The 27,841-nt window shown below is 41.3% G+C and overlaps 2 protein-coding genes across 4 annotated transcripts in view; both read right to left on the bottom strand.

The window, feature by feature from the left end:
- ENPP1 (ectonucleotide pyrophosphatase/phosphodiesterase 1) overlaps nt 1-27,604 on the bottom strand; it is a 59,064-nt gene extending 31,460 nt beyond the window's left edge. The window contains exons 1-7 of one of the 3 annotated variants that reach the window (XM_049801467.1): nt 27,375-27,460; nt 26,647-26,877; nt 9,597-9,669; nt 7,828-7,944; nt 5,464-5,589; nt 5,236-5,296; nt 155-252 (exon numbers count right to left, since the gene is read on the bottom strand). In XM_049801467.1, the coding sequence (XP_049657424.1) occupies nt 155-252; nt 5,236-5,296; nt 5,464-5,589; nt 7,828-7,944; nt 9,597-9,654 (460 nt within the window). In that variant the 5' untranslated portion in view covers nt 9,655-9,669; nt 26,647-26,877; nt 27,375-27,460. Of the gene's footprint in view, nt 1-154; nt 253-5,235; nt 5,297-5,463; nt 5,590-7,827; nt 7,945-8,641; nt 8,710-9,596; nt 9,670-26,646; nt 26,878-27,374 lie in introns of all 3 variants that reach the window. The other 2 variants (XM_049801468.1, XM_049801466.1) reach the window with 2 other exon arrangements.
- RPS12 (ribosomal protein S12) overlaps nt 1-27,635 on the bottom strand; it is a 511,578-nt gene extending 483,943 nt beyond the window's left edge. The window contains exon 1 of the mRNA XM_049801505.1: nt 27,630-27,635. The gene's annotated coding sequence lies outside the window, so the exon portion shown is untranslated. The remainder of the gene's footprint in view (nt 1-27,629) is intronic.
- Between the last annotated feature and the right edge of the window lie 206 nt (nt 27,636-27,841).

Genomic DNA, 27,841 nt, shown 5'->3' with positions numbered 1-27,841 from the left:
CCCTCCCACACCTCAAGTTCTCTGTACGCAGTTGTTTAGAGCAACAACTTCCATTTCCAAAGAAGAGTGAGGATTTTAAAGAGTAAGCATAGCTGCATCTATGGATTTTTCAGGTAAGACATCATGATATTGCTTAGACAAAGAAAGTACTCACGTAATTTGCTAATAACAGGTAGAAGTCCACCCCAAGTCTGCAAATATTCTGCTCTGAAGCCATCCAATGAAAATAGTAACACTGGAGACTTGGTAAATCTGAACAAACAGAAATTGAAGTATTAGAAGACAGACTCTGAGAAATAATTTCCTACCACTTATTTCAAGAAAGTTTCCCCTAAATCATGAGGATGTTCATTACGGGACTGTAAACCAGGCCATGGAAGTAAGTCTTCCTAAGCAGGAAGGTTCACAGGCTGGTGCAGTCCTGAGCAGCCAGCCACCTGGTCCCTCTGATTGTAGGCTGGCATAGCAACCCTGCCCAAAGAGACTGAGGATCGCAGTAGGGCAAGCACAGGGAAATCATGACAAGGCCTGATTTCACAAACACCCATCAAATAAAGAACAAGACAAGATGGCTCATGTAATCCGCCTGGTGGGTTTGGTACTCCTTATCTTGAAATCAGTCCCACTGGAGCAACACTCAGCCCCTCCAACCCAACCCCCTCCCCCCCCCCACCCCCCCGGGGGGTAAGAGAAGGGAAAGAGAAAAAGCAATGTGAAGCCATGGCTTTCATTTATTCACCGTGCTCCTGAACAACATGTAATCTATCTGAAAGGAATTTATCTTTTTACATATACAATGCACAAAACCGTAAGAAAGTCTAATGTACAGGATATGTTAAATCAGCATCTATAACACACATATTTCCTTTCATCTTATCAAGATCACGTAACAAAGAACTTGGTTACTGTACCAGAAATACTACCAATCTCTGAACTGAAAAATGCGGCCCTATGACTGGAACACTGTAACAGTATTTTTTCCTGGAACTTGACAAATAAATTCAGAAACTGATTTCACTGGAACTAGCAAGAATAAATTCTCGCCTTCCAATCTCCACAGGACCTCGTGTTTTCCAGCCTTGACTTGCTCCCAGCTTCAGCCCTGTTCAAACAATTTCTCTCCAACTGTAAGCACTTAAAATATTGCATCACAATGGCATTAGTAATCAGTAACTTCTTCCTTGAAGAAAAAATATCCTATGTTTGACCTATAGATACGAAGACATGTGAGACTGCAAAAAAATCACTGCAGTGCAGCAGTGACCACTGAAAATACAGATTTGCATAGAAGAATTGAATATTTTTTACATGTCAATTGCAAGCTCATTTTTCCTTTTTGTTTACAAATTGTAAAATGAAAAATTTTTTTAAAAACTTTGTTGCACTTTAGTTTCCCAAAATAAAACAGTGAGGATAGAAGACAAATATTATTTATAAAGTATTTACAATTTCTTTAGTGAGGCACCCCACAGAAAGATCCAAACAGTCATTTACAAGTGAAACATTTATAAGCCTTATTTCAGTCAAACAAAGGTGACTATATTAAACTGAAGATTAGTCAGGCAGTCAAAACATGTCTATCCTAAAAAAATTTTAATCAACAATTTGGACAACAGTTCAGCCAAAAGGATTTCACTAGTCAGAACCATTATGTAGCCTACCCTACACCCCAGACAGAATGAAACATTAAGATATATTTGTAAGATGTGTGCTTGTAGCCCGGTTTTTATTTATATGGTATATTTAATACCATATTTTGAAAATCTTAGGGCAATTAGCTGGGAACAAGAAATTAATGATCTTCAGAACAAGACTAAAGTTCTTTGGCAGAACAGAGTAGGGAAACTTCATGTACTACTTTTGCCCATATTACAAGTATTTTTTGCACCACAGATTCTGATCTCTGCAACTCCTCCAAATACCTTCTCCACTGCCCACCCCAATAAATTGATTCCTTCCAATGCAGAGGTCTAACAGTCTCCGCTGCAAAGTTTCCTGCAATAAAATATGAACTTTGACGCAAAGACTGGTCAATATTACTTACCAACAAGTTTAACTAAAAAAAAAATTAAAAAAACAACACCAAAAAAACCCAAACCAAATTTAAAACAACTCCTTAGAAAGGGACTTTACACAACCGTTTCTGGTTTGGCAGTTACAAGCAAACCAACTGTTAAGTACATGTTTTGGTTGTCTGCAAACGCAGCTACTGACCCTCTCGCACATGTAAAATTAAACTTGGCAAAATAGACCATTACCACAACTAGGGAGATTGGCCATTTTGCTTCTTGTATACTCTACACATGCTGAAACTCATACAGTTAGTGATGAGCCCTGTGCTCAGGGAAGCAAAGCATGACAGACCACATTAACTGCACTCTCTTTGGAGCAGCTCCAGTAAAATCCCTAGACAAACTGACCTGAGCTCGGTTCTGAGATATATCAGTGATTTCCATGACTTTTTTTTGTCAGTAGCCCAGGTTACACTTGCTACTTCAAAAATGTGCTACCATGAGCAAGCAAGCCTTCTAGGTTCAAGTTTTGGCCCTGCCAGTGATTCATGCTGGCTGTGTCCAAACAGTATGACAAGGGTGCTTCACAGGTCTTGGATAAATATGTACACCACAGTCACATCCTGACTCCCAACTGAAGGAAATGCAGAGGCAATTATCTCCTCCTATAAACTGGCTTCTATGGAAACATAATGCAGGCAACACAGGCTTGCTGTGGTCTAGCAGGTTCGTTAGTCTGGATGATGAAGAGCCCAGAACTGCAGACCATACTGTCAACCTGACCTGCCTTACCGCAGGCAAGTTAGACCACAATTAAAGGAAAAAAATAGAAGAAAGAAAAGGAAAAAAGAAAAAAATCCTCTTTAAAAGCTAAACATAACTACACAGAAAACTTCCTATCCCCCCACTAGTGCCTATATACAGCATAAAGCACAGGAAGTAAAGCTCTCTTTTCCGCTAAGTGTACATAAAGCCTCAACAGGAGGCATAATAGCAAATCTAAAATATATGGGAGAGATCTGCAAAGAGGAAAGGAATCAGCTGCTCTTCCAGCTCAATGAAGATAGAACAAATAGTAATAGGCTTAAAGTACAGCAAAAGATACTAAGACATCAGGAAAACCATCTAGTTAAGCACTAGGATAAACTGCTTAAGTAGGTTTGAATTCCCAGTTTTATTTTACTCCTAGAACAGTGAGAAGGTCTAGATCTCTCCTCAAGTCTTACAGTCCATTAACTTTATAATCCAGTTAAATATAGAACCTAGTCTTGGAAAGACTTAGGTGAGTACTTAATTTTAACAACTTGATCAGTCTCACTGAAATTAATGGGATTTCTCAGATTAAACACCTCATTGAACAGTGCATTGTCTTGTCTATTCTGCACCACAAGAGCAAACCCAACTTAAACCCAAACAGAAAAAACCCAGCAATCTGAACCCACAAAACATGCTGTATTATTACGCACAGAATCAGAACTGATATCCTGAGGCCTCAAAATGAGCACTGAGCTAGTCAGCTGCACTCCTGCCTACGGCACCACAGGAAGAAGTGGATTGTTTACAGAGTTGTTAGTTTTGGGAGTGGTTTGTGCGCTAATAGTCCAAGATGAGCCTTCAGTCAACACTTTGATTCAACTTTGACCCCACATCACCCTTTCCTGGCCTGGGTTTTATTGCAACATTTCTGGTTTTGCTAGGATTAAGACAATTTTAGTAGAGTAACTACATATCCATTTCATGCACTGAACAGAAATGACTTCTTTTTAGGGGTTTTTGTTTGTCCATTAACAGGAGTTGCCCTATGGCATTTACACCATTAACTTTGACTGTGGAGCTGCACAAGGCTCTTGCTTGTTTATCCACCCCGTGGGGGTAACACTTCCTAATTTTGCATTAGGGAGATCAGCATCCTAGAGTCAGTTCCCATTACACAGTCCTGAATGGCCCCTGACCTCAGAACAGGAGTTAATGACAAAAGCTTCCAGAACCACCTGGCTACCACCCTTCTATCTTATCAGGGGGCTTATCAGGGACCTGGCCTCCAAGCTGGACAGAAGTTCCAATTTTTGTCTTGATGAAGGTTCTGAAGTGTCAGCATTTGTTACTGCTCTGAATGAAAAGTACTTGTTTGGTATAAAAATATTCTGAAAGGAAATGTATTTTGTTTGACAGTATTATAACTCCAATGAATAAATATAGCACGATTTAAGTATCTTAACATAAGTCAAAAAAAGTAATGACATAAGAACAAAGTGAAATGTTTTTACTTTATTAGAAATATCCCCAGCACACCATAATTTCAAAATCAAGATGAAAATAGTTTAGACTTTTTGACACTTTTCAGACAAGAACATAAATCACTTCAACTCATCCCCACAACATATCTACAAACTATTTTCCAGTTGAACACTGTTCAGTCAAGAATGTTCAAGTCAATTCTATTAAGAACTTACACATACAATCATAGTTTGCAGTCAACTTTAGCTTTAAAGTTAATTTAAAGATTCCACAGCAAAAACAGTATAAGAAATACAGGGGGTTTTCCTGGCTGGGAGCTTTGCTGTACTGCTTGAGCCTGAGTGCTGATGCCATAAACTACTTGAGTCATTCCTCACACAATGTACACATAGCTTGCAGGAGCGGGCCCACTGTAGAGCTGAGCCAGAGGATACAAGGATCCCATGCCATTCTACACCTTTTAAAGAAAGTAGTTCAGACAGTTTGCAAATAATGCTGTCCCACTGCTGGTGAAACTGGGACAGTGATCTGCCCACATTTTGCAGGTCTGGGGCTGGAACAGGCAAGGAAATGGAAAGGTCTTTAGAAATGACCAGGAAAGGAGGCAGTCTTAGGAGCCTGAGATTGCTGGATGGGTCCCAAAATATTTGGGACAGCAGGTATTAGAGCACATGTAGGACAATGAGGCTGGCACAAGACAGAGCTGCCCAGAGCGCACACATCTGTGAGAGGCAGGGGGGTTCAGGAATAGGCATGTCTTGCAAGTCAAGCAAGTACTGGGATACATGAATGCTACTGGGATAGAGCAACCTGATTAGTAAGTGCTACCAAATGCTGGCCAAAGAGGTGTCCTTCTCTGTCTGGCAGCTGCTCTTACTGTGGATAAGAAAGGCAAGCAGGTCCCAGAAAGGCACAGTAGGGAAAATAATCTCAAAGATGAAATGTAAGCAAAGAGTAGAGCTATGCAAATATACAGTATCCTCACCCTTTTGGACACTGGCGTTCAGTAATGTCCTCACACTCCTCTTCAACCCAGCTTGCCTCTCCTTAAAACAAATGAGTGCAATTTATTTTTTAAGACAGTACATTCTTATTGCTAAATGCAAGTTTTTTCATTTTACTGGATGCTTTTGAAGTTCTATTATGTTCTTGCTCCTTTCATACAAATATGGGTACATATAAGAGACTGTAGGAACTTGTTTAGGATATTTACCTTTACAAACAGCATGATAATTGACACAGCAATCCTTGTTTTCCACACAGTCATCTGAACAGGAACAATGATATTCTGGTCGCCTCTTCTCTCCACACCTGAATTTATTACAGGTCCATATGTGGGCTAAAAACAGATGAGAAAGAAGGACAGCACAATGATTAATACCAGTGTAAGTGTAGAATTAATAAACTGAATCTCATTCTGTCTCAAATGTGTACTCACTGAAAAACAGTCCTGAGGTATTTCATGCATGTATAATATTGCAAGCTTTGGCACTTTGGAAAATAGAAACACCCATGGCTAAATAATCCAAGTACATAGCCATCTGAATACAATTTTGCAGCATATTATTATAAATATCACAGATCAGAAAGAATCCTTTTTACAGACCTCCTTAAATATGGTAATTTATGCATTTACCAGATTAAACCCACATACTATAAAGAAAAACTCCACATTTGAGTCTGACTTTGGAATGCCTAGAAAACACTGAGCAGCAGTAACTTACTCTGATTTGCATTGAAGTCACAGTGGATTTTACTAGACACCATCAGGCACTCCAGTGTCTTTCAGCACCCGAGGCATAGGTATCACTCTGCCACTATTTGAGACCATATACATAAGCTCACAGGAAGACCTACTGACTTCAGCTTCACTGCTGAATTTAGTAAGAGATTTTTTTCCCTGAATCATATTGATTTTCTGAATGGAATATTCCAATACATTGCATCATTTGAAGATGATCATTTTGTGATCAACTGATAATGATCTACACAAGTAGATCCTTTGAGGTCAATGAGGATAAATGTGAATGAGTTTACCAACTGAGTGAATACTTAAGGGAAGGTGTCAGAGACATGGAAGCCAAATCTAAATGTTTGATTAGAGGACAGTCAGCCATCTTCATACATGACTAGCAATTATAAATCCCTAAAAGCATTCTCAGGAGGTTAATGTCACTGTCAGGAATACTGAACTTCAGTAACTCTACCAATGTCAGTAGATCTTCACTTCTGAGAGAGATAGAAGAATCTATTATGGTTCTAGTTATATGATACTATTTAGAAGTTAGAATTTGATACTCCACTGATGTTAAGACTAACTAAAAAAAAAAAAAAATAACACCAAGCAATGAATTCCCATTCTTAGTGCTAAGACAGACTCTCCAGTTTGTTTTTAAAGTATTCCTTAAACTGAGGCAGAGTGGTATAATGAAACGAAGTGGAGGGTAAATCCCATGCAACTATTCCATAAGCAAAGAGATTTATGCAATTTAGAGGATCTTTCAATAACAGTCAGTTGAAGCAGGGACCTAAGCTTAGTCTAATAATTTGGTTTTAAAAGTCAACATTAGAATTTTTAATTTCAGTGTGAGACTACATTGATAAACTTTACAGATACACATGAAGAGGAGTGAGAAGAAAAACAGTTAACTGAAAAGAATGCTACATATGAAGCATTAAGGCAAAACTAATTTAGAGAAAACAGTCAAGTTCTGTCCTTAATGTTACTACCTGCACTAACATATTTCCCTGTAAAATTTCTCCACGGTACTTTTCACACTTTTGCCTATCTGACCTTTGCTTTCCGGCAAATCACAAGACCTGCTTCTCACTTCATAATCATGCTCCACCAGCAAAATCTGTTTTGCCATCCTGCCTTGTCCCAAAGGCCAGCACATGACCCTTGCTTCACACTCAAGCTGGGGAGTAACAAGGCAGAGGGCCGGAGTAGGTGGGTAAGGAGAAACAGCAGCATTCAGAGTTGCTCTGTCCTACTTTTTCACACTGGTGATGACAGAGAGATACAGTATGCAGAATGCACTCCTATTCCTGGTTTGCCTGAGAATGTAGGAGTTGTCCCTGATGCCAGGGACAATGCAGATCACTGTTCTCTCACCCCCAGACAAAGCACAAAAGGCTGGCTGAGACTGAGTTGCAGTTGTTCCTCCTCTTTCCCAAGGGGGAGTGCAGCAGCACAGTCCCTCACAGCCTCTCTCCCCAGAGGAGCTATGGGAAAGTCAGCCTACCAGCTATGTCAGTTCTTACGTAGTCCAGCTGGGTGAAATACAAGCTTGCTTTGTGTGCAACAGCTGCACCAGAGCCCTGATGTTTCCGCATGAGTCCCCAGTACCATCATCATCACTGCAACTCCACCCATGGTTGCAATGGAGGGAGCACAAAATGGGGGAGACCACTGGCATCAGAACCACCCTGTTGTTCAGCAGCACTCCTTTGCGCTCGCAGCCTATCTGAAAAGTCAGGGGTAACAGCCAGCCGACCACAACAGTACTCACACATGCTGAGCTGTCCCACGTCACAGAATAGAAGAGTTTGCCCCACAGCTTTTTTCCATCCTTACCTGGTTGTATACATGTTTCCTGGTAATCTAAGCAGCAGTTTCCAAGCTTGACACAATCTCTATCACAACGGCAGCTTCCAAAGGTCCTTTCAAAGCAACGACCTTTGCAGGTTTTCACTGTAATATTGGATAGTGTTAGATGTCAGTGGCTGAGCCCAAATCAGTCAACATGCAGCAGAAATGAATAAGGTCAGTATGTGGAACGACAGAGCTGGTCATTCCACAACTTACAGGATGGCTGCAAAACCAGTGACAGCCAAAGGCAAAGGAAAGTCTTGATCCAACTAAATGTATATTTTCTCTTATTGAGCAAAAATATTTTTTCATCGTATTCAACAAAGAGTTCTGTTCTGTTTTAGCAGGACAGAGTGTTTCGTTATTGGCAGAACAAGTGAAACAAAAGACTACAATTCTAGTTGTGACTGTCCTTGCCTTTCTGTATCACCAGAAGATAAGAGTACAGTCATTTAGAATATGGAAGATCTGTCGCAGGAAATCTGAACCTGGGTTTTCAATAAGGGCGCCCTAAACAGTGAAACACTTGCAGAGAACACTAATCTTCATCTTCACATCTGACAATGTTCCACTTTCTATAAATAATTAAACATTAATTAGAATTTAGACTGCATTAGCTATGCTTGCAACTCTCCCATGTTCATGCCCTGTTTGAGTGATTGTCTTCATACAAATCAGTGGAACTGAAGAAGCCTCAGTCCAGCATCCTGCTGTACCATGGTTAAGGTACTATCTCAAGACACAGGAATGGCTGTTCCAAACCAGACACAGGAGATACAAACTTGAGTGTACTGCTCACTGGCTTAATTTTTGTTCAGTTTTAATGTTAAAAAAAGGCACAGCATTCTTCCACTAGACTGGAGCTGCCTGGAGAAAAAAAAAAACAACGACATGAAACTGGTGACATGAAGCTGTAACAACACGTAAGTAGTTGGTCAGTCTGTTTCATCCTGTGCAATCACCAGAAGGGAGTGAGGTAAATCCTTCATCATTTGGCTCCTCTTATCAAGAATCTTGATGTGTGTGATATTAGGAAAATGAGATAATGAGCCAATACTGCAAAGCTGTAATAAAATGAGAAAAAAACTAAACAGATTCTACTGGGAAATTAATAATCTGAATTTTAGTTAAAAATCATTGTAGGCCTGTTTATTAAACAGAGCAACTTTGAAAGTATTCTAAATAGTTGCTCCCAAAGTGAAGCTTGATTTCTTAAAATATCTTTCATAACCTTCTACCTGAAGAAACTTCACCATTGAAAAAACCCACATATTTTTCAGGACAGAAAACAGCCTGAGGAATTCCACAAGGAACATTTTCAGGCTACAATTCTAACCAGTAAAAAAAATAACTTTTTTTTTTGCCCATAATTGACTGGAAAAGATGAAAAACAAATGTTCCAGGACAACATGAAATAGAAATTGTTGGGTTTTTTTTATAGTGAACTGAGAAAAGCCAGCCGTGTGACATCACCACAGTGACAGTTGGGATATATGGAAGCTGCCAGACCAGACACTGAGTGCCAGGATCAGTTTACCTCTCAAGTGAGTACACACAAGTACTGAGTACACCTGACATTTATTTCCCCGTGTTTTCATTCCCCTCTAACTGAAACTGCTTCAAGCAATGCATCCAATCCACTTCCTACAGTAAGAAAGGGTGGTATTCTGATAATATCAAAATTAATTTACAAAAAGAAAAAAACAAAAAGGAATTCCTTAGAAATATTACTAAATAAAAGGCATATTAGTTACCATCTTTTGAACAGCTAGGCTTCAGGCCAAATATACATCCTAGGATTGTCGTTAACATGCAGACACAGAGCACCTGTGGGACAGGAAGGAAAAGAAAGTAATCTTAAATGACCACTGATGGTTTGAAAGCCCTTATTTTCTCTATACTGTTATACAATTGTACTGAAATTGATAAACATGCAGATTAGGAGGCTGATTTCACTGCTTTCACAGTTTTCACTCACACAAGTAGTTATGTTGTTTGCAATTAATTATTGCTGCATGAACATGAATATTCTCAAGGCTAGGCCTGTGTATTTCATTTCTTATCAAGTAATTTAATGTAGACGTGATGATATAGTTGTTTCTCACAAACAAAGATGTTTATGGTTACTCATATATCAATTTTATAGAAAACTCTTTGCTCCACTTCTTCATTTCTCCTAGTTTGGTCTAAGATGAACAAAGCTTTTGCCATTGACCACAGACTACAAACAGAAGGCATGGCTCTTAAGTGATACCTATAATTTTCTTAGGCAGGAAAACCTTTTCCCACTTCCTAGTATCCAGTTCATACTAGATGTTGGTCCATACCATGGTAAGCAACTGTGGGATGTCACGCTAGACTGACCACAGTGTATTACACTGACCAGAAACTATGGCCATGTTTATTTTGGATTCTGAATGCATTAAAGTTATCAAACAAGACCTTATTGTCCTTGCCCAGCATTTTAGGGCAAGACCTAATGCCTACTCAAATACAGGGAAAGATTCCTTTTAATCTCATGAAGTACTGGATTTGGTCCATAAACTCTTAAGGAAAAGTGTATATATTATCAATGCATACAGAGTAATTAAAGAGTCCAGGAAAGCCAACAAGGCACTTGTGATGGCTATGCTATTCAAGTGTAGAATGTAATAAGGTAGTTTGCCAAAAGTCCTGAAAGAGATAGCACTGTAATAATGCAGAGTTTCTTATTCAGAAGTATTTGAGGAAGTATGGGTAGGAGAGAATGTACATCACCTTTACGGTCATCATTTTCTGAGAAAAAATTGCTTTCAAGCAATACTTCAATAACTTTACGTACATGCCTACACAAAGTCTCTGCCTTTTTTCCTCCTCCCCAATCAGCAAAAGCTGCTGAGTCAGTCTTTGTGTGTGATGCCTGAATCATGTTGTGATGTAGCAAAAATTCACCCCATTTTAAAATGCACCTAATTATTTCTCAAGCTTACTTTTTTGAAGTCTGTGAGCACTTGAGTAAATAAAAACTGTTTGTGTTGTTTTTAACAAATATACAGTTCACTATACAATTTTGTTCACTAAGCAGTTAGTAAAGCCAGTAAGCACACAATTTCTGGAATGCATAGCATTGAAATTCAGGTATTATCCTGGATTTCTGAACTGAAAATTATCATAAACCATATTAATCAATATAAAAAATTTTACACACACAGCATTCATGAAAAAATGGAATTATAGACTGGACCTGATGAAGCTTTGGCCTCGAATTCTGAACCAAGCAAGTCTAGAATCTTAGATGATTCAATAATGTCTAACAGAGAAATAAGTACTTTTAAAGTTCAACTGTATCTTTGAATTGCCAGGGAAAGAAAGAAAATAAGAGAATGAGAAAAAAAAAATCTGGTATTATCAATGCACCCAGATACACTACAACTGACAGAAAGGTGCAAGTCTCCATTAACACAGCTGTCAAGAATGACTATAACTGCAGAGCTCTGTACTTGCCTTTTCTTTTTTTAAATAGCATACTAACATGTACAGTATCAATAACATTTTATGTTAAATCAGTATCAATAGTATTATCTTCCATGTAAATTGTTATGGACTTTTGAAGTCTTCCATATGAAATACCAACTAGATAAGAGCACGTGCACAGCTAGGTAGGTAGCACATGAGATGCAAGATGTCAAAGCCCAGCAAAATCAGTGGAGAGAGCAAAACCTGTTATTATCCCTTTAACTTCCATATTATTTGGAAATTACAAATTGATTAATTTGTTTTTAAAAAGCCAACTTGAGAACAATTTTTTTCAGGGTGGCAATATATTGCTTCTCTACTCCCACCAGCCCCTGCTACTAAGATCAGAGAGTAGAATGTCCTCTGACATGTAACCACAAACATGCTTTAAAACAGACAAAACCCACACCTACTCTATCTGCAAGAGCTTTATTCCCATATCTTCAAATAGCTACATGACCTATGGGACTCAGACCACCTAAGGCATCCTTGTAACAAAAGCACATTGCAGTGCCACTAAAGGCACTATTAATATTCCCTTAAGGAGCTTCAGTGTAAATAATGCAGGTTTAGAAACCACAAATTTAATTGTGACACCAAATTAATGTAAAAATTAAATCTAAATAAAACCCCCTCCAAAGTGATAGTGTTATAGTACTTCCCAACTAAAATTGGTAAATCTTCACTAAAGTTCTCACAATTAGTTCCTGAGACTTTGGCACCAAATGTTACAAAATCAGTTTTGTATTTTATTCCAGATTTTCAGTTTTACACTTCCATGAACATAATTAATGCCAACAAGCAAAAACATGAAAGGATTATGTTCACTGAGGCATACGAATGTTCTTTTGGGTAGGAAATACTACAAAATGGTAATGCTACTTGATGCAATAACACAACTTGTGTTTCCTGCAAGCAATACTCTGGAAAGCTCATAGCATCACAAAACACAGCACACTACAAATGCTCTCTGTGTCTCTACTACAAACCAGCTCTGCTCTCAAATGTCTTGTATATACACAAGGGAAAACATGGTCCAGGTCCTTACCTGGTGTACTATGCCCATCTGTAATAAATGAAGATCTGGGAAATTCTATCGACTCATTACATTCAAGCCTTTGCTTTCTTAACATTAGTCCCACTAGCTTAAATTTTAGTCTTAAAAAACATTTTACTGCAAAATACTAAAGCTACGCCCCCCCCCCCCCCCCCCGTTTTTTTTCCTCTTTCTTTCTTTAACACTTAAGAACCTTCACATAAATGGTAAGCTTAGAGGTAAAGCATTTGACAATGTTCTGGGACAGCCAGCTCTAATCTAGTGGACTATACCACGCAATTGCAGCTTAGTGTTTAAGGCTTTGAATCAAAGCTTTATCTTGAGCCTGAATGACTTCAGTCATATGGGTATTACCCACACAAATGGCACAAATGTTCAGTTGGAACAGTGTGGAGCAACTAATACTGGCCAACAGCAGCAGTAGTCCTGACTAGGCACAGCAAGAGATGTTACACTAGTAGTTGACCTATAATTAGTGGAAAGGCTTTAAGATTATCAGCTCTACAGATGACGAGGAATAATCAAGCTAGCTTAGCTTTAAAGGTCACCCAGTTACAGAAAGTCACCACACTGCTGCAGCCCAAATGTGGACTAATTTACTTTGCTTCTTGCTGTATGGGACCTTGCTGTAACAGTAGGTTACTAATATTACCTGAACTATTTTACATTCAGGTAGCTCAGGTTTGGGATGCTGCAGTCTGCTGTGTAAAGATTATTATTTTTTTAATCTATATAAAGACAAGTAGCTGCACATGTAGTTTAAGGTTTACTATCAAGAACCTCATTAGAACCCTGCAGCATCCTGCTGCAAGCACCAGACTCAAATCTCTAGCTACTACCACACTGTCAACCTAACACCTAATGCCTTCAAGATTTAGTCTGTCTTTTTAAACAAAAGGAGAAAATCTTACCTGTTCTCTCTCTCCCCCACATTCTTCCCCTCAAAAGAGAAAGCAAAAACTGAGAAAAAGGTGCAATTAAGAAAGAATATGGGAACCCAACATTTAGTAGGAAGGCAAATAAAATTAAAGAACCTGGCCTTGTTATACACAAAAGTAGCACACGAACTTTTTACGGTAACTTGAGAGACTGCTAGGACAAAATGTCAGATTTGGTTTTAATATAGTATCTGAGAAAAGTTTTCAAACCAACACAGTAAAAACTGCAGAGAAGAACGTGTCCTTTTTTGTTTTAAAAATATTTTTTTTAAAGTTTGTTTTGGAATCAAAAAACATTGTCATCTAGGGATGAATCTCTGTCCCATCACTGCTTCCTTTACGTGGGCGGAAGCAATAAGAGCTTTGCTTTGTAAACATTATAGCAGTTGGGAATAGGTGGTTGAGTGTCTGGAAAACTGCAATCCTGAAAACATTTGAAAAGCCTTTTATTTTGAGCTAGGCAGATGGAAATATGATAACATGGTTAGAGAGCAGAATCATTTCCATCACTCATCTCTAGAACTGCAGCTGAAGACAATTTGGAGAGCTAGAGGAAGGGCCACAGAGCCAGCATGCACACAGGTTGCAGGCACTGGATCCCAAAGAGACTGGTCAACTGTACAGGTATTGATGACATACGTAGAAACCTCTCACCAGCCTTAGCTACTGTCATCTTTCCTTTGCTATTGTATTTTACTCTTCCTTTACACAGTCAATGCTACTGTCCCTTTCTCTTCACTCGTCCCTAGCGCTATCCATCTTCCCTACTTCCCCTCTACTCTTCTACTCTGCATTTTCTTCAGCAAAGAATGCCTTGGTATCTCTTTTAAGGAATAATCATTCTGAATTAAATTTCTTTGTGTTGATCTTCCTCACCCTTTGCCTACCATGTTCTCAGTTGATTTCCATCTTCCTTTTTTCATCCCTGGTGTTCCATGGCCAACAAAACTTGTCACTCTAAGGTTTAAGGCACATCCATTAACAACTACACAATTAACAAAGAAGCAATGCAAAGTAGTGGGTTTTCATTCTAATCTCCATGACTGACTCTCACAGTTGTGCCATGTCTATCCATGAAGGGAGAACATCTAGTATGGGTCAGTAATGCCAGTATTACAAAAACCCATGGAATTTTCCAAAACCACTGGAAACCATGAAGGGTATCCTATGTTTTTCACTGTTTTATGCACCTAGAATAGATTACTAACAACATAGATCTTAACACTGAAATATCTTTGAGAAAGAATTTCATCTCCAAAAGAGTAAAAAACACTGTAATAAATAATGAATTTCAAGTAAGAACAGAGTCACCATCTGTCTTTAAAGGGCATTGTTAAAAATGCAGAAAGCATACTGTACAGAGAAAAAACCCTTATCTACACTTGCCAGGGGCAGGAATGCTTACTCATGCTTGTAAGAGTTATTTTTAAACAGAGATAATCCCTCAATAGCTCAGTTATATTCAAAAGCAGGGGATACTTAATAAAGTTTACTGAACTGAAAGGAGGTAGATACTTCACTCATACCAGCACAGCTACATATCTAAATAAATCACCTTAAAAAAGTTATCAGCACTGAAACTAGTGCACCACCTTCTCCTTGCACCACTCATCTCTTCTTTCCACATTTGTAAATATTTTTATGCTCTTCAAAGACTTGCTTTTGTTGATCCACATTCCACACCTAGAGCCCAGGAGGAGAGATCCTGAGGCTCTCAGGTCCTGGTTGTCCTGAAACACTGAAGGTGACTGAATTATCCTGAAGTCAGTGGATGGAAAAGCTGGAGCTTACATCCAAAACCTTTTCAGAGCTAAAAAGATTGACTCTAAAAATGTATAGGGATTATTGTTTTTCTTCTCAAAGCAGCACACAGGTGGTCTACTCTGTTTCTATTGAATGTTCTGAAGACTGTTATTACATACTATCGCAACATAAGGTCATTCAAAGGACAAGAATGTTTTAAAGGTAGCTCGAGCCACTGTAAGATATTATTAAAAGCCTTCATGGAGCATACCAAAGAACAATAACTGTTCATTCAGCAGGGAATTATCAGCAGAAGACATATCATATCATAGCTCTCTAAATACCTTCCAAAACTATTCAAGCATCTGTTTTTTAACAAGAAAGAGACAAAGATAGAACAGAGTTAGCATCTGTCAGCTAGGTTCTAAAATATTTTTCTCATTTGTTGCTTGTCCAACTGTATAGGTACACATTGTCCTGGAAGGTATTAACACATTAGCTGTTATCAAAGCACACACATTTTACCCCGGCTGGTTTGGGGGGGGGGTGTGGGGTGTGTTTTGTTTTGGTTTTTTTTCCCCCAATGCATTTTACATCATGGGAGAATTTAGAGAGAAACTAAAGTGCAACTATACACTAGACAAAAAGAAGAGGAAATATAACTTCTGGTTAAATTCCCAGAAAACAGACAGATGCTGACTTAATCAGCAGGTAGGTTTTTGTAAAAACCCAAGGATAAAAAGGACTGAAAACTGATCTTGATTTATGAGAAAAAAGTAGATATTGTGCTTTCATATACAATTATTTTATTCAGCACAGCAGACTATGAACACAGAACAAAGACCACCACATACCATCTGCTTTTGTGGCAAGCACATATGAATGCATGGTTACATTGAAAGAGAAGCTGCCAGTATTATGCCAACGCAAAACTGTTGTCCAAACAAGCTGCACTTGACCCATGAATAAAAGCAAAACCGGAGAAGAAAACATGGCCTTGAGCCATCTTCATGCTTCTCCTATTCCAAAAAATCCCTTTTCAAGAATAAAGCTAAAGCAGTTCCAATTTGTAGTACCATCATGAGAGTTGTAACAGGAGCAGTGTAAAAAAAGGGGACTGCTGCTACTGGGTACTGATAGTACCACCAAATATACCAAGTAAACCTATATTCACCTCCTATTTTCCATGGCAGATGCTGTTGCTACTGCCAGCATGACAGCAACATTAGTCTGAGCAGGAAGACACAGCGACCTTAAAGAGCAAGTGAAGAAATCCTGTAAAACACCATAAGAATCTAAGGAACATCAGAAATTGCAATGCCAAATCAGTACAGGAAGAAGATAGCACAAATAAAGTTTCAAAGCTATTCACTACAGGTCTTTACTAAGCACACTGATATCTATCACAGGCACATCTTTAGCCCTGAATCCTTTGGCCATTTTCCCAAAAAAAAAAGGCCAGGGCTGACAGGCCATTCATTACCTCTGCACCCTTTGAATATAGTCCCTCAAAAAACAAAAGGCAGACCATCAAATTTTGATGCCCCACAACACGGAAATGTGTTTCAGTCAGGACTCAAGAACTGACCCACTTGATCACCCCAGAGATATACAGCACAATGGAAGACAAATGGCTGGTTTTGATTATTGACTTTTGTGCAAGCAGCTGTAACAACATTATACTTTCTATTATTCAATGAATAATAAACAAACAAAACTTTTATACAAACTTGTACCCAAATACTACCACATATTGGAAGGCATTTATATAGGTTGATTTACCTATATGCCATTACACAGCAGAGCTGGGACAAGGTTCACACTCACCTGAGTTTCTTCAGGAATGCAAATATTTCATCTTTTCTCATTACTTCTCTTTTCTCTTTAGCCAACTTATTCAGTGGTGAACAGGTAAACAATAGCCTGTATGTCAAGTGTCCTTACTTATACTACTTTCCTTTGCCCTCCGCCACATCCCACTTACAATAAAATACACTGCTATCTTATAAGGACCCTTAAAGAAAACTTTACACAGCTGACCTGTGCAACACCTGTGCAGGAAAGTATTTTTTTTGCTTGTCAGTGCAGAAAGTATATTTTTTACACTGCTTTAATATATTTCCTGTCCTATTTTCAAAATACCATTCCAATACTGATCATTATAAAATAGCTTCTCTGAAAATCATATATATACACTACTGTTTCATTCAAATAGGACACTACTGCAATGTAGCACACTGCCAAATTCTGTCAGACAGAACGTTCTTTAAAACAAGTATTTATCCACTACCCATAGCATATGGTCACAGCAATGTTTGCCAACATATCAATTTCTAATACAAGCTCTGAGGTGAGAAAATTTTCATACCTTTCATGTTTTCAAAGCCTTTAATTTACCCTGCTCCTCCTTTCAGCTGAAAGCAACAGAAACATAGCTTCCATGGTAAGTCAAATCAGAACAATAATCTCCTTGTGTAGTTCTACTGATATTAGTGAAAGAATGCCAAGGAAAAGAGCAGGAGAGTTGGAAGGAAGCCTTGCATAATTTTTATATCTTTGGCCTTGCCTGAAATCTAACAGTTTTAGCACAGTAACTAAACTGTTCTGAATTCAATTTAATAATTATCTCTACAGAAAGTCTATCCATTTAAACTATTAATGTGTTCCTTATTATTTTAGTATCCGAGAGCCTTGCAGAACTGCATGGAAGCGGTATTCAGACCAAGACCACCGCCCCCACCAGGAGTTTGGCTGCCTGTGCTTGGGGCCAGTTCTCTGATACCATTTCAGCTGTTGAGAGCACTGTTTGGGAAACCTCAACCAGCCTTGAGGACAGCTCTTCAACAAAAAGCTGGAAGAAGCCTCACCTTGTTTTAGCCAGCTCTTGCCTCTGTCCCCTGCCTGAACTGTTACAGCCACTCTGCAGTCAAGTCCATCCTGGCCAAGCACTCTACTGACCCTAATCCTAACTCAGACTCTACTTCCTCCCTTCCTTCACCTTGGAGCTGCCTTATCACTATATACTCATCTGGCAATCTAGAGTACTGGCTGACCCTGGTTAGCATCCCCAAACCTGCTTTGCTCACCTTTCTCGGGTATGGTGAGACTGTCTTTTCAGTGAGGCCACTGCCTGCATCTGCCTTGTCATCACACCTAGATATAGTTTTACCTTCTTTCAGCATGACCTGCCCTTGTCTGATGCCTGACAGGTAGACAAAGACTATTACTGCAAAATTAAAGAAAGGTAATGAAAACCCTAAGGTGTGGATTGAGTCAGAGCTCCAAATGCTCAAGCAGGAATTCTGAACACACATGACACTAATCCTGGCCCCAATCACTCATCTGCTTTGCCTGACTGGACCAAATGGCTGATCCTAGCACACTGCAGCCTAATCCATCAGCAGATAGTCTACACAAATTCCTAGGCAGAACATGGATGTTTTCAGACAGGCAACCAGCCAGCAGTGTTGACAGAAGCACGCAAGTCACACAGCTGGGCGTCCTTCAGCCTGCTCCAAGCTTTGCACTCCAGCTGGAGTCCAGGAAGCCTGAAGCATTCACACACTGCACTCTGAGGGGTGACCGAAGCCTCCCAGATGGCTTAAATCCTCCAGCTCAGCTACATAAAAAAGTATCTTGCAGCCTGTCCTAAACGCCACACTGTTTTGTCTATGCCGAAAGCAATACCTAAACTACCCAGCTCAAAGTAAGCTGAAGTATGCTTAGCAAAGTCACAATCACACCTTTGACTGTGGCACAGACATACCCAAAGTCAACCTAGTTTGGCAATAAAATTTAAAATGAGTTGTGAGTACAATTATAAACAAAGGCAGTCCCTACTCTCCCTTGGTGAAGATTTTTGTACAGATGGAATTTATTTGGGGGGGGGGGGGGGTGTCAGTTTGTTTGGTTTTTTGGTGTTTGGGTGGTTGGATTTTTGTTTAAGAAAAAAGGCTTTGTCTAAAGCCTCAATTCCTGCAAGTGTTTCTTCGGATAGTATTTTTTATTTCTTATCAGCTTCTCATCTAGGATAGGATATGCTGACTAGCACTGTGAAGTAAAGCGCAAGTAAAGCAAGAATACAAGTTACCCCTGGAAACCCATCAGAGTTAAAATGGCTAAATATTTCTTAACTTTTACTGTGTGAGAGCAAGATTATGATTTTTGTCTTCAATATCCAGCAAGAAGGTACCCATCTGAAGAAGCATAAAGAAATTGTGGGTTTACAGCTCCCTGTGCATGAGAATTATTGGCAAAATCTTCCTTGAAAAATGAGTTGACTGAAGATAAACATTAAAAGTTACAATGATCTTAAAATTCACCAAACCCCAAATTGTCTTCTGATGGATTAAATTGGATAACAAAGTATTTATTGTACGTATTTATAATTACAACTTGTATTGGCTTTGTGTGGCATGGTTTTGGGGGAGGGGGGGGGGTGTGTTACAGGGGTGGCTTCTGTAAGAAGCTGCTGGAAGCTTCCCCTGTGTCCAACAGAGCCTATACCAGCCGGCTCTAAGACAGACCCGCCGCCGGCCAAGGCCAAGCCCATCAGCAATAGTGGTAACGCCTCTCTGATAACATTTTTAAGAAGGAAAAAAAGTTGGAACAGACAGAAACAGCCGCTGGAGAGAGGAGTGAGAACATGTAAGAGAAACAACCCTGTGGACACCAAGGTCAGAGAAGAAGGAAGGGGGGGAAGGAGATGCTCCAGGCACCGGAGCGGAGATTCCCCTGCAGCCTGTGGTGCAGACCATGGTGAGGCAGGCTGTCCCCATGCAGTCCATGGGGGTCCACAGTGGAGCAGATATCCACCTGGAGCCTGTGGAGGACCCCACACCAGAGCACGTGGGTTCCCGAAGGAAGCTGTGACCCCGTGGGAACCCTGTGTTGGAGCAGGCTCCTGGCAGGACCTGCGGATCTGTGGAGAGAGGAGCCCACAGAGCAGGTTTTCTGGCAGGACTTGTGACCCCATGGGGGACTCACACTAGAACAGTGTGCTCCTGAAGGACTGCACACCGTGGAAAGGACCCATGCTGGAGCAGTTCGTGAAGAACTGCAGCCCGTAGGAATGGCCCACATTGGAGAAGTTTGTGGAGGACTGTCTCCCATGGGAGGGATCCCATGCTGGAGCAGGGGAAGAGTGTGATGAGCCCTCCCCCTGAGGAGGATGAAGCGGCAGAAAATAACGTGTGATGAACTGACCGTAAACCCCATCCCCGTACCCCTGTGCCGCTGGGGGGGATTTGGTAGAGAAATCTGGGACTGAAGTTGTGCCTGGGAAGAAGGGAGGGGTGGAGGGAAGGTGTTCTGAGATTTGGGTTTATTTCTCATTACCTTACTCTGGTTAATTTGTAATAAATTGAGTTAATTTTCCCCAAGCTGAGTCTGTTTTGCCTGTGACAGTAATTGGTGAGTGATGTCTCCTGTCCTTATCTCGACCCACAAGCTCTTTGTTATATTTTTCTATCCCCTGTCCAGCTGAGGAGGGGGGAGTGATAGAACGGCTTTGGTGTGCACCTGGCATCCAGTCAGGGTCAACCCACCACACAATTGTATTGTAATTAGATGCATTTAAGCAGTATCAACAGCAAATGCAATAAAAAAAAAATCTTTTGTCAATCACAAATTTTTACTGTGTCTGCAGAATTCAAAACAAGCCACCATTGGAGCTGGAGAGCTGTAATGTTGATGGAAGACAAGCAAGACACTTACTGTAAAACACCCTTGTTTCCAAGCATTGGAATAGTGTTTCCTACAAAATATTGAAATACTGGAGATTGGCCAAACACTGCTTTAATATTTCTGAACCAAAAGTTCTTCGAAGTCTATTTAAACTATGGCCATCCTGTGACTGTCATTTTTACCTCATATTTCACCAAAGGACATTTGATGCTAAAAAAAAATTAAATCACCTATCAGTCAGCTACTTTAATATTACTGTTAAATTGTGTGGAGTTTCTTGGAACACAAAAGTCCCATCTAAGCTCAACTCAGCACTCTCACAGGAGCAAGTAATTCCAGCAAGGACTACTTTTCTGTACTGAAAAAGGAAAAAAGGCAAGGCACATAAAGCAAAACAGTACAAAAAAGGCTGAAACAGAATGATTTGCTGAGGGCCAAAAAAAGATTAGAGGAAAGACTGAACGTGGCGCCCGGGTCTCCCAAACTCAGGCACAAAGTACAGTGTCCTTGAATCCAGTGCTTCAGAACTGACTGACAACCATAAAAATACTCAAGCCAGAGTTGGCTGAAGTCAACAACCACATTCCAAATCACAAGGTTTGGACACAAACATCTTGCTGTCATTGTCCTTCCTCTCCTCACACTGAGTTACGTTAATTCCCAAGCGGGTATGATAAGCACAGAGGGAAAATCTGAGTCTGGAACCAGCTTTCTATGCAGTCCTTCCCCTGGGAATCAAGACCACATTGCAGCAACACAGCAGCAATGGCAGAAGACAAAGGAGTTCATCCCCCCTAAGGAGCCCAAGCGCAGAACAAGCTTTTGAAGGGTCTGGGCCAACACACTGCAACAACTCCAACTAATTTCCCACCTGCTCTCTAATTGCTCCCCATGTTTCCTTCTCCAACAGCAGATGTAGAAGAGAGAGTAAGACTAAGCTGACAAGTATATTAAATAAAATAATTAAATAGGTATTTCACATCTTTTCTGGAGAAACATTACAGAAATGCATTATTCCAAAAAAGTACTAACCTATACAAAGGTTTGGGCATCCTCAAACATATTTAGGAGGAAAAATATCACCATTAAAACAACCTAACAGGCATGCTATCTTCTAGACACCTACATAAGAAAAGGTCATTTCCACACCTTCATCTCTGTTGAGGAATTAAAAACAAGCCAAACAAAAAACCAAACAAACTTATAGCTGTCTCCAAAATCCTGACACAGCACACCCATCTTTCCCTGTATGAGCAGAAAGTCAGCCACTATGGGTTATTTTGGAAGAAAGTAGTGAAAGACTTTCAGGACTCTTATATAAAATATCTTGATAGCCAACCCATCTCTCTTCTATACTTAAGACTCTCTCCTGACTGCAACAATGGCACATATTAATTGACAGCAGATACTCTCCCTTGAGCCAAGACTGTCCCACTCATTGTGAGAGACTGAAAGAGTTAATGTCTCAAACATTGTGGTGGGGCAAGTTCTGCTTAAAGACAAAACCCTGCACAGCAAGGAACCAAGGTGAAAAGCCCATCAGCTCAGACATCAGCAACAGGAGGGGGAGGGTATGCCGGAGGGTGGCAGCTCCCTGTTCTGATACAAAGATCAAACAATGGCCAGGTCTGCAGGGAAGGAGAAGTTACTCCACAAACGACCCCCAAGCACAAAGGCTCACAAACTGCTCATTAGCCTGACAAGTTCGGGTGCCCACCCAAAGGAGGGGCAAGGATGATAAAAGGACACAAACTGAAGCCCCGGGTGCAAAAGCCCACTGGGACTGGACCCCTCAGCTGACTGGACCCAGGACCGGTAAAACCTTTCTTCCTTTTTCTTTCTCTGTCTTCTCTCTTTCCTTTTCCACAATCCCTACATCTCATCCCTTTAAGACATAAAACTGTTGACCAAGTCTGGGACCAAGAGTGGATGCAGCCACCCCTGGGCCCTTCTCTGACAAGGAGTCTAGAAAGCAAGGGGGTCTGCTCTGACCCTCATGACTCAATGGGAGGGATCCCCTTATTCCCTGAATTGACATATAGTTACCCTGGGTTACACAGTTTACAGTAGTCTTATGCCAATTCCTGTTGGGAGAAACCCTGCCACTTACTATCATGCCTCCCCAGTTCAGTTTGCTTCTGTTATGAATAAAATCTTTAACTGATCATTTGGTGTCATTTCACCTTAATTTGGCCTGAGGGAATTTCAAATTAAACATGACTCCCTGGTCTGTCCAGTCTGGGGGGGTCGTGACACTCATTTATTATTTATGTGGGTTTATGATTCAGATCTTACACACAAAACTTAATACAGAGACCAATGGATAACTGGAAACAGATTTATCTAATCATAAGGCTAGAAGGGACCTCAAGAGGTTTTTGGTCCAATCTCCTGCCCAAAGTTGGGTCAAAACTGAATTCAGACCTGGCTGCTCAGGGCTTTATGCTGTTGAGTCTTGAACACTTCCAAGGGTGGAGTTAACGCAATCTGTCTGTGCAACCTGTTCCAACACTTAATTATCCTCAGTGATTCCCACCCCCCATATCCAGCAAGAACCTCTTTTGTTTCAATTTCAATTTATTGCCCTTGTCTCATTCTCCCACTGTGCACATTAGTACAGAGCCTGGTTCCATCTTCTTGATGATGTCCTCAGAGGTATGGGAAGGCTACTGTTAGGTATTCCTCAGCCAAGCCATCTCTTCCCTAGGCTAAACAAGCCCAGGTCCCTTGGCCTCTCCTCACAGGAGAAGAGCTCCAGCCCCAGACCACCTTGGTGGCACTCTGCTGAACTCACTTCAGTTGAATTTATCTTTCCTGTACTGGAAGGCCCCAGCCTGGACACAGTATTCCAGGTGGGATCTAACAAGTGCTGAGTATAGAGAAAGAAAAAAACCTCTCTTTCTCTACTGGTCCCTAGATATAGCCCAGCACACTCAACTTTCACTGCTAGATAAAAAGACAACCAAGATCAGCACAGAGGCTCCCAAGGATGCCATCTTTATCACGGTATCCTTCACCAGCTTCAGTTTGCAGATGATTCCAAGGCCTTGTCCCACCCACTGCCTTAGTCTGATCCTCAGGCTGATAGAGTTCACCAACCATCCAAAAGAAAAAGTAACCAAACCTACAGGAGTGCAACCACATATCCTGGATTGCTTCTCACTGCATCTGCAACCAGCTGTAAAACACAGAGCAGCCTTCCAGGAGTACATGCCAAGAGATCCACTGTCTTAATTTAAATAAAACTGTTTTAATTCACAAGCATTGTACAAGTTCTGGCTACCCTCTCAACAAATTGCAGAAGGCAATTGAATAAAAGAAAGTTTCCAAGGTCTGTTTAGTGTTTGGCACATGCATAAAACACTAGTCTTAAAAAAAAAGTTTGGACTGCCTTAATTAAAAAAAAGTACAAGGAAAAAATAATCCCAGACTTACAAAATATATTTAAGTGTATTACAACAGCATTTTTTTAAAACTTCACAATTTATTGTCTTTATGCACTCTGAAATGCTTGAGATACACTTTAGACGAGACTAACACACTTTCAATGTCTCAGTCTGGACCTCACCTGGAATTTTTTGATAATTTTTTTTTCTAATCAGGAATTCCCAAGTTGCAAAAACTCCTTAAGAAATTTTCAAACAAAAGTTTCAGTTTAAATGAGTCTTCCACTTCTGACAAAGAAAGCCTGAAACTGTCAAAAAGAAACATTGTCTATTTTGTTACTTTTTTCCTCAGTGTTTCAGCTGTTATAAACGCATGGAAAATTTCATCTTCATGGAATGAGTGAATCAGACCAAAATGCAATGCCTGAGAGTCACTGGCAAGCTGGAATAGAAAACCTCAAACCTAAGCAAGTGTTCCACTGCTGTTGGGCAGGAGCATGCTGCTCAGTCACACATAAGCAGCGGGTAAGCCTGTAGAGACTACAGACAGGCAGCTCGTTGGGCTTCAAGGGACAAAGGTGCGAGCTCAGAAAGTTGGGAAGACACTAAATGAAAAGGTGTGAACAGAAGTTACATACAGTAATCCTCTTATGCATTTATCTCATGATTATTCAAAGCTGGATGTTTTCATTCCATTGCCTTAAGGAAGCACCATGAACCGGTTAGTAAATCCCTGTGGGCCTGTCCCACCATTTGGGGAATCCTCCCTGGGCAGCAGCAACAAGAAGAGGGACCTGCACAGTACGAAAACCTACAGCTGAACTTAAAGTTACGCCTGCCACTGCTAGAAGTGGAGCTGACTCTATACCACTTCCTTGTCTACCTACATTCTCCCTCCGCTAACATACATTCAGTTAACAACTACGAACTGCCATGTAACACAGAGGCTTCTGGAGCAACCAAGAAAACCCATGCACAGAGTCCACACAGTACAACCTTTTGTACAGGGGAACTCTGCAGTTCCTCTGTAACTGGGTAAGGCTGGGTCATTGACAAAAGCTGGGAACATCAAGGTTGTGTTCACAAATTGTGCAGACATCTACAGGTGGCAAGCACACAGATAAGAAGAGGAGAATGCAAGCAAGTCTGTGCTTTCCAGAAAAATGAAAAGAGTAATTCAAGTATTTTCTAATCACCAGAAATGCACTCAGTTTTTACAAAAACTTACCTGAAACCAGGTTGTTGGTTTTTTTTATCTGCCCAAATAAAGGAAGCAACGGTGCATACAGCAAGGGTAAATGCAGGCAAAGGGAGTTTACCTGTATCTAGTCATGGTTACAGTTTCACACTGCCCAACCCAAAACACCAGGCAGGTAAGACTGCTCACTTATTTCTTTACATTAGGTTGATATCATCAATGCATTATAAATGCATTGGCTTGTGAGAAAGAACAAACTGGCATTTCCAATTTCAGTTTTCTACCTTCTAACATGATGTTTAGGTTTAGTCTTCTTTTACTCAATCCAATATCACCTGCAGTATTCAGAAAGTTTTTCAAGTTCTCACTGAATATTCTAAATTATCTCAGTGTCTCCAGTAGCTGAGAAGAATAGCACATGGTCATTTATATTTAGAAGTTTTTAATTATTTCTGTATAGATGGTGGATATTTCACTCCGACAGTTTAGCCAGCACAGGATGAATGTTTTGCCAATTCTCAGAGAGCAGCTATGGTTTGGAAATAAGGACTTAATTCATAAAAGTAAGTACCTGCAAACATTTTAACTTGTACCCAACTCCAGTCTTTAAGTGGCTATGTATCTCTAATAGTTTTGCATTAGAGCCTAAAAAACTCAGAACAGCAGCATTAGGTTTTGAATAGTACATGACTATTTTCCACTATCAATACCTATTTCTAAGACTGAAAAAAGCTGAGCTGTTTTCACCATCCAACTGCAATGGTTTTTATGGCACAACCTAACCTCCCCAGAAGACAATAAAGTAATGAAACAAGCTACAAACCGCTACCTTTATTTAAGGTGACTTTTCATCAGAATAGCTGCCAAAACAACTTCTACATGGAAACTACCATATACCTTTACATGAGTTTTGATATTTTTCTTATAGTATTCTGACAAACTTGGAAATGCAGCTTAGCACCCAATAGGTCAGAAAGTACAACCAACATGTAGTCACTATGATATGGTGGGCAGTTCATGTGAAATGGTTACCAGATTACAAGGCTATAGGTAAATCTAGAAAAGCATCTTGATCCTTATGCTTTAATGTATTTAAAGGAGGGCTACTTATGGAGATATATATATATGTAATAAAAAGTCTGCTGCAAGCTTCCTTCCAAGAATGCCACAGTTCTTTCACCTTGATAATGATTTTTGCCTCGTAATGATCACTCCAGGCAGTCTGGAAGGTCTTATTTTCCCATCTCTACAAGGAGGATAGTTACAATACAGCAGCATGGCTAAAACTGGAAAGTGACCTACCTGCTAACAATGGCTTTGGCCACGGGGGCCTCTGAACCAGGGCTGAAAGTGACTCCAGGCAGCACTTGGAGACAAACTTTCAGTCCACAGTACTTCAAATTCTGTGACAAAAGCAAGTTTTTTTACTTCCAACCATCCTTTCAGCTCTTGAAGTCTTTTTAGCTTTTCCAGCCATATTTTCCTGGGTTAACCTGGTTTTGTCTTCGCTGGTGTGTCCCCTATGCCAAACAGCTAAAACCACACGATGGAAGATGGGACAACCATTAATACTAAAAAAGAATCAGACGATTCAACCTGACCGCTGTCAAAAGAGCAAAATACACCAACTGAAAAAGCATGACCCCCCCTTCCAGGCAGGTTGCTGCCTGTAGGCAGTAACGCAGGCGCAAGCCCCACGCTCGTGCCCGAAGCGAAGCCCTGAGGCGGGAAGCGGGAGCCGCCACGCAGCGCCGCCGCCCCGGGCATCCTGAGGAGCCGCTGGCGCCGAGGGCGGTCTCCCCCCTCCCGACGCCGCTCCAAACCCCCCGGGGAGGCTCTGAAGGCCCCGCCACGGGCTCCGCTCCCGTCCCCGAGGGGCCGGGGAGAGGCTTGCCCGTCCCCAGCCCCGCGGGGCGAAACACCTGCCCTCAGCCGCGCCGCTTCCTCACGCACCCGCCGGCGAGGTGAGCCCCAGGCAAGACCGCCCGCCCCACAACCGCCGCCGGCCCCCGCGGCGCCCCGGCCCTTACCAGGGAGAGCACTTTGTAGGTGTTGGGGTCCTTGCTCTTGCCGCCCAGAGCTTTCTCCGGCTCCTCAGCCACCTCCATGGCCGGCAGCATGGGCGCGGCCGCAGCCGGCGTCCCGCCGTCAGCCGCCCCTATCCCGCCGAGGCGATCCTCAAGGTCCTTCCCCGCCAGCGCTTGCTGCCCGTTGCCCTGCATGCTGCCCACAACCCTGCCCTGCGCCCGCCGCGGCCACGCTTATTAATAGCGTGGCGGCCCGGCCCGGCCCCGCCCCGCCCCGTCCCGTCCCGTCCCGCCCGGCAGCGGGGTCGCTGGCAGCTCCCGCTCCTCCGTCGGCTCCTCCGCCAGCCGCGGCGCGGAAGAAGGAGCGGCCTGCTCCGCTCCCTGCCTGCCCCGCTCGGCTCGGCTCGGCTGCCCCCCGCTTTCCGCCCCCTCCCTGCAGGTGAGGGCGGGCCGCCCGTCCCGCGGCTCTG

This window comes from Accipiter gentilis, chromosome 5 (assembly GCF_929443795.1).
Source record: "Accipiter gentilis chromosome 5, bAccGen1.1, whole genome shotgun sequence".
Taxonomy (NCBI): Eukaryota; Metazoa; Chordata; class Aves; order Accipitriformes; family Accipitridae; genus Astur; species Astur gentilis.
This window is presented reverse-complemented; position numbering and strand designations above follow the sequence as displayed.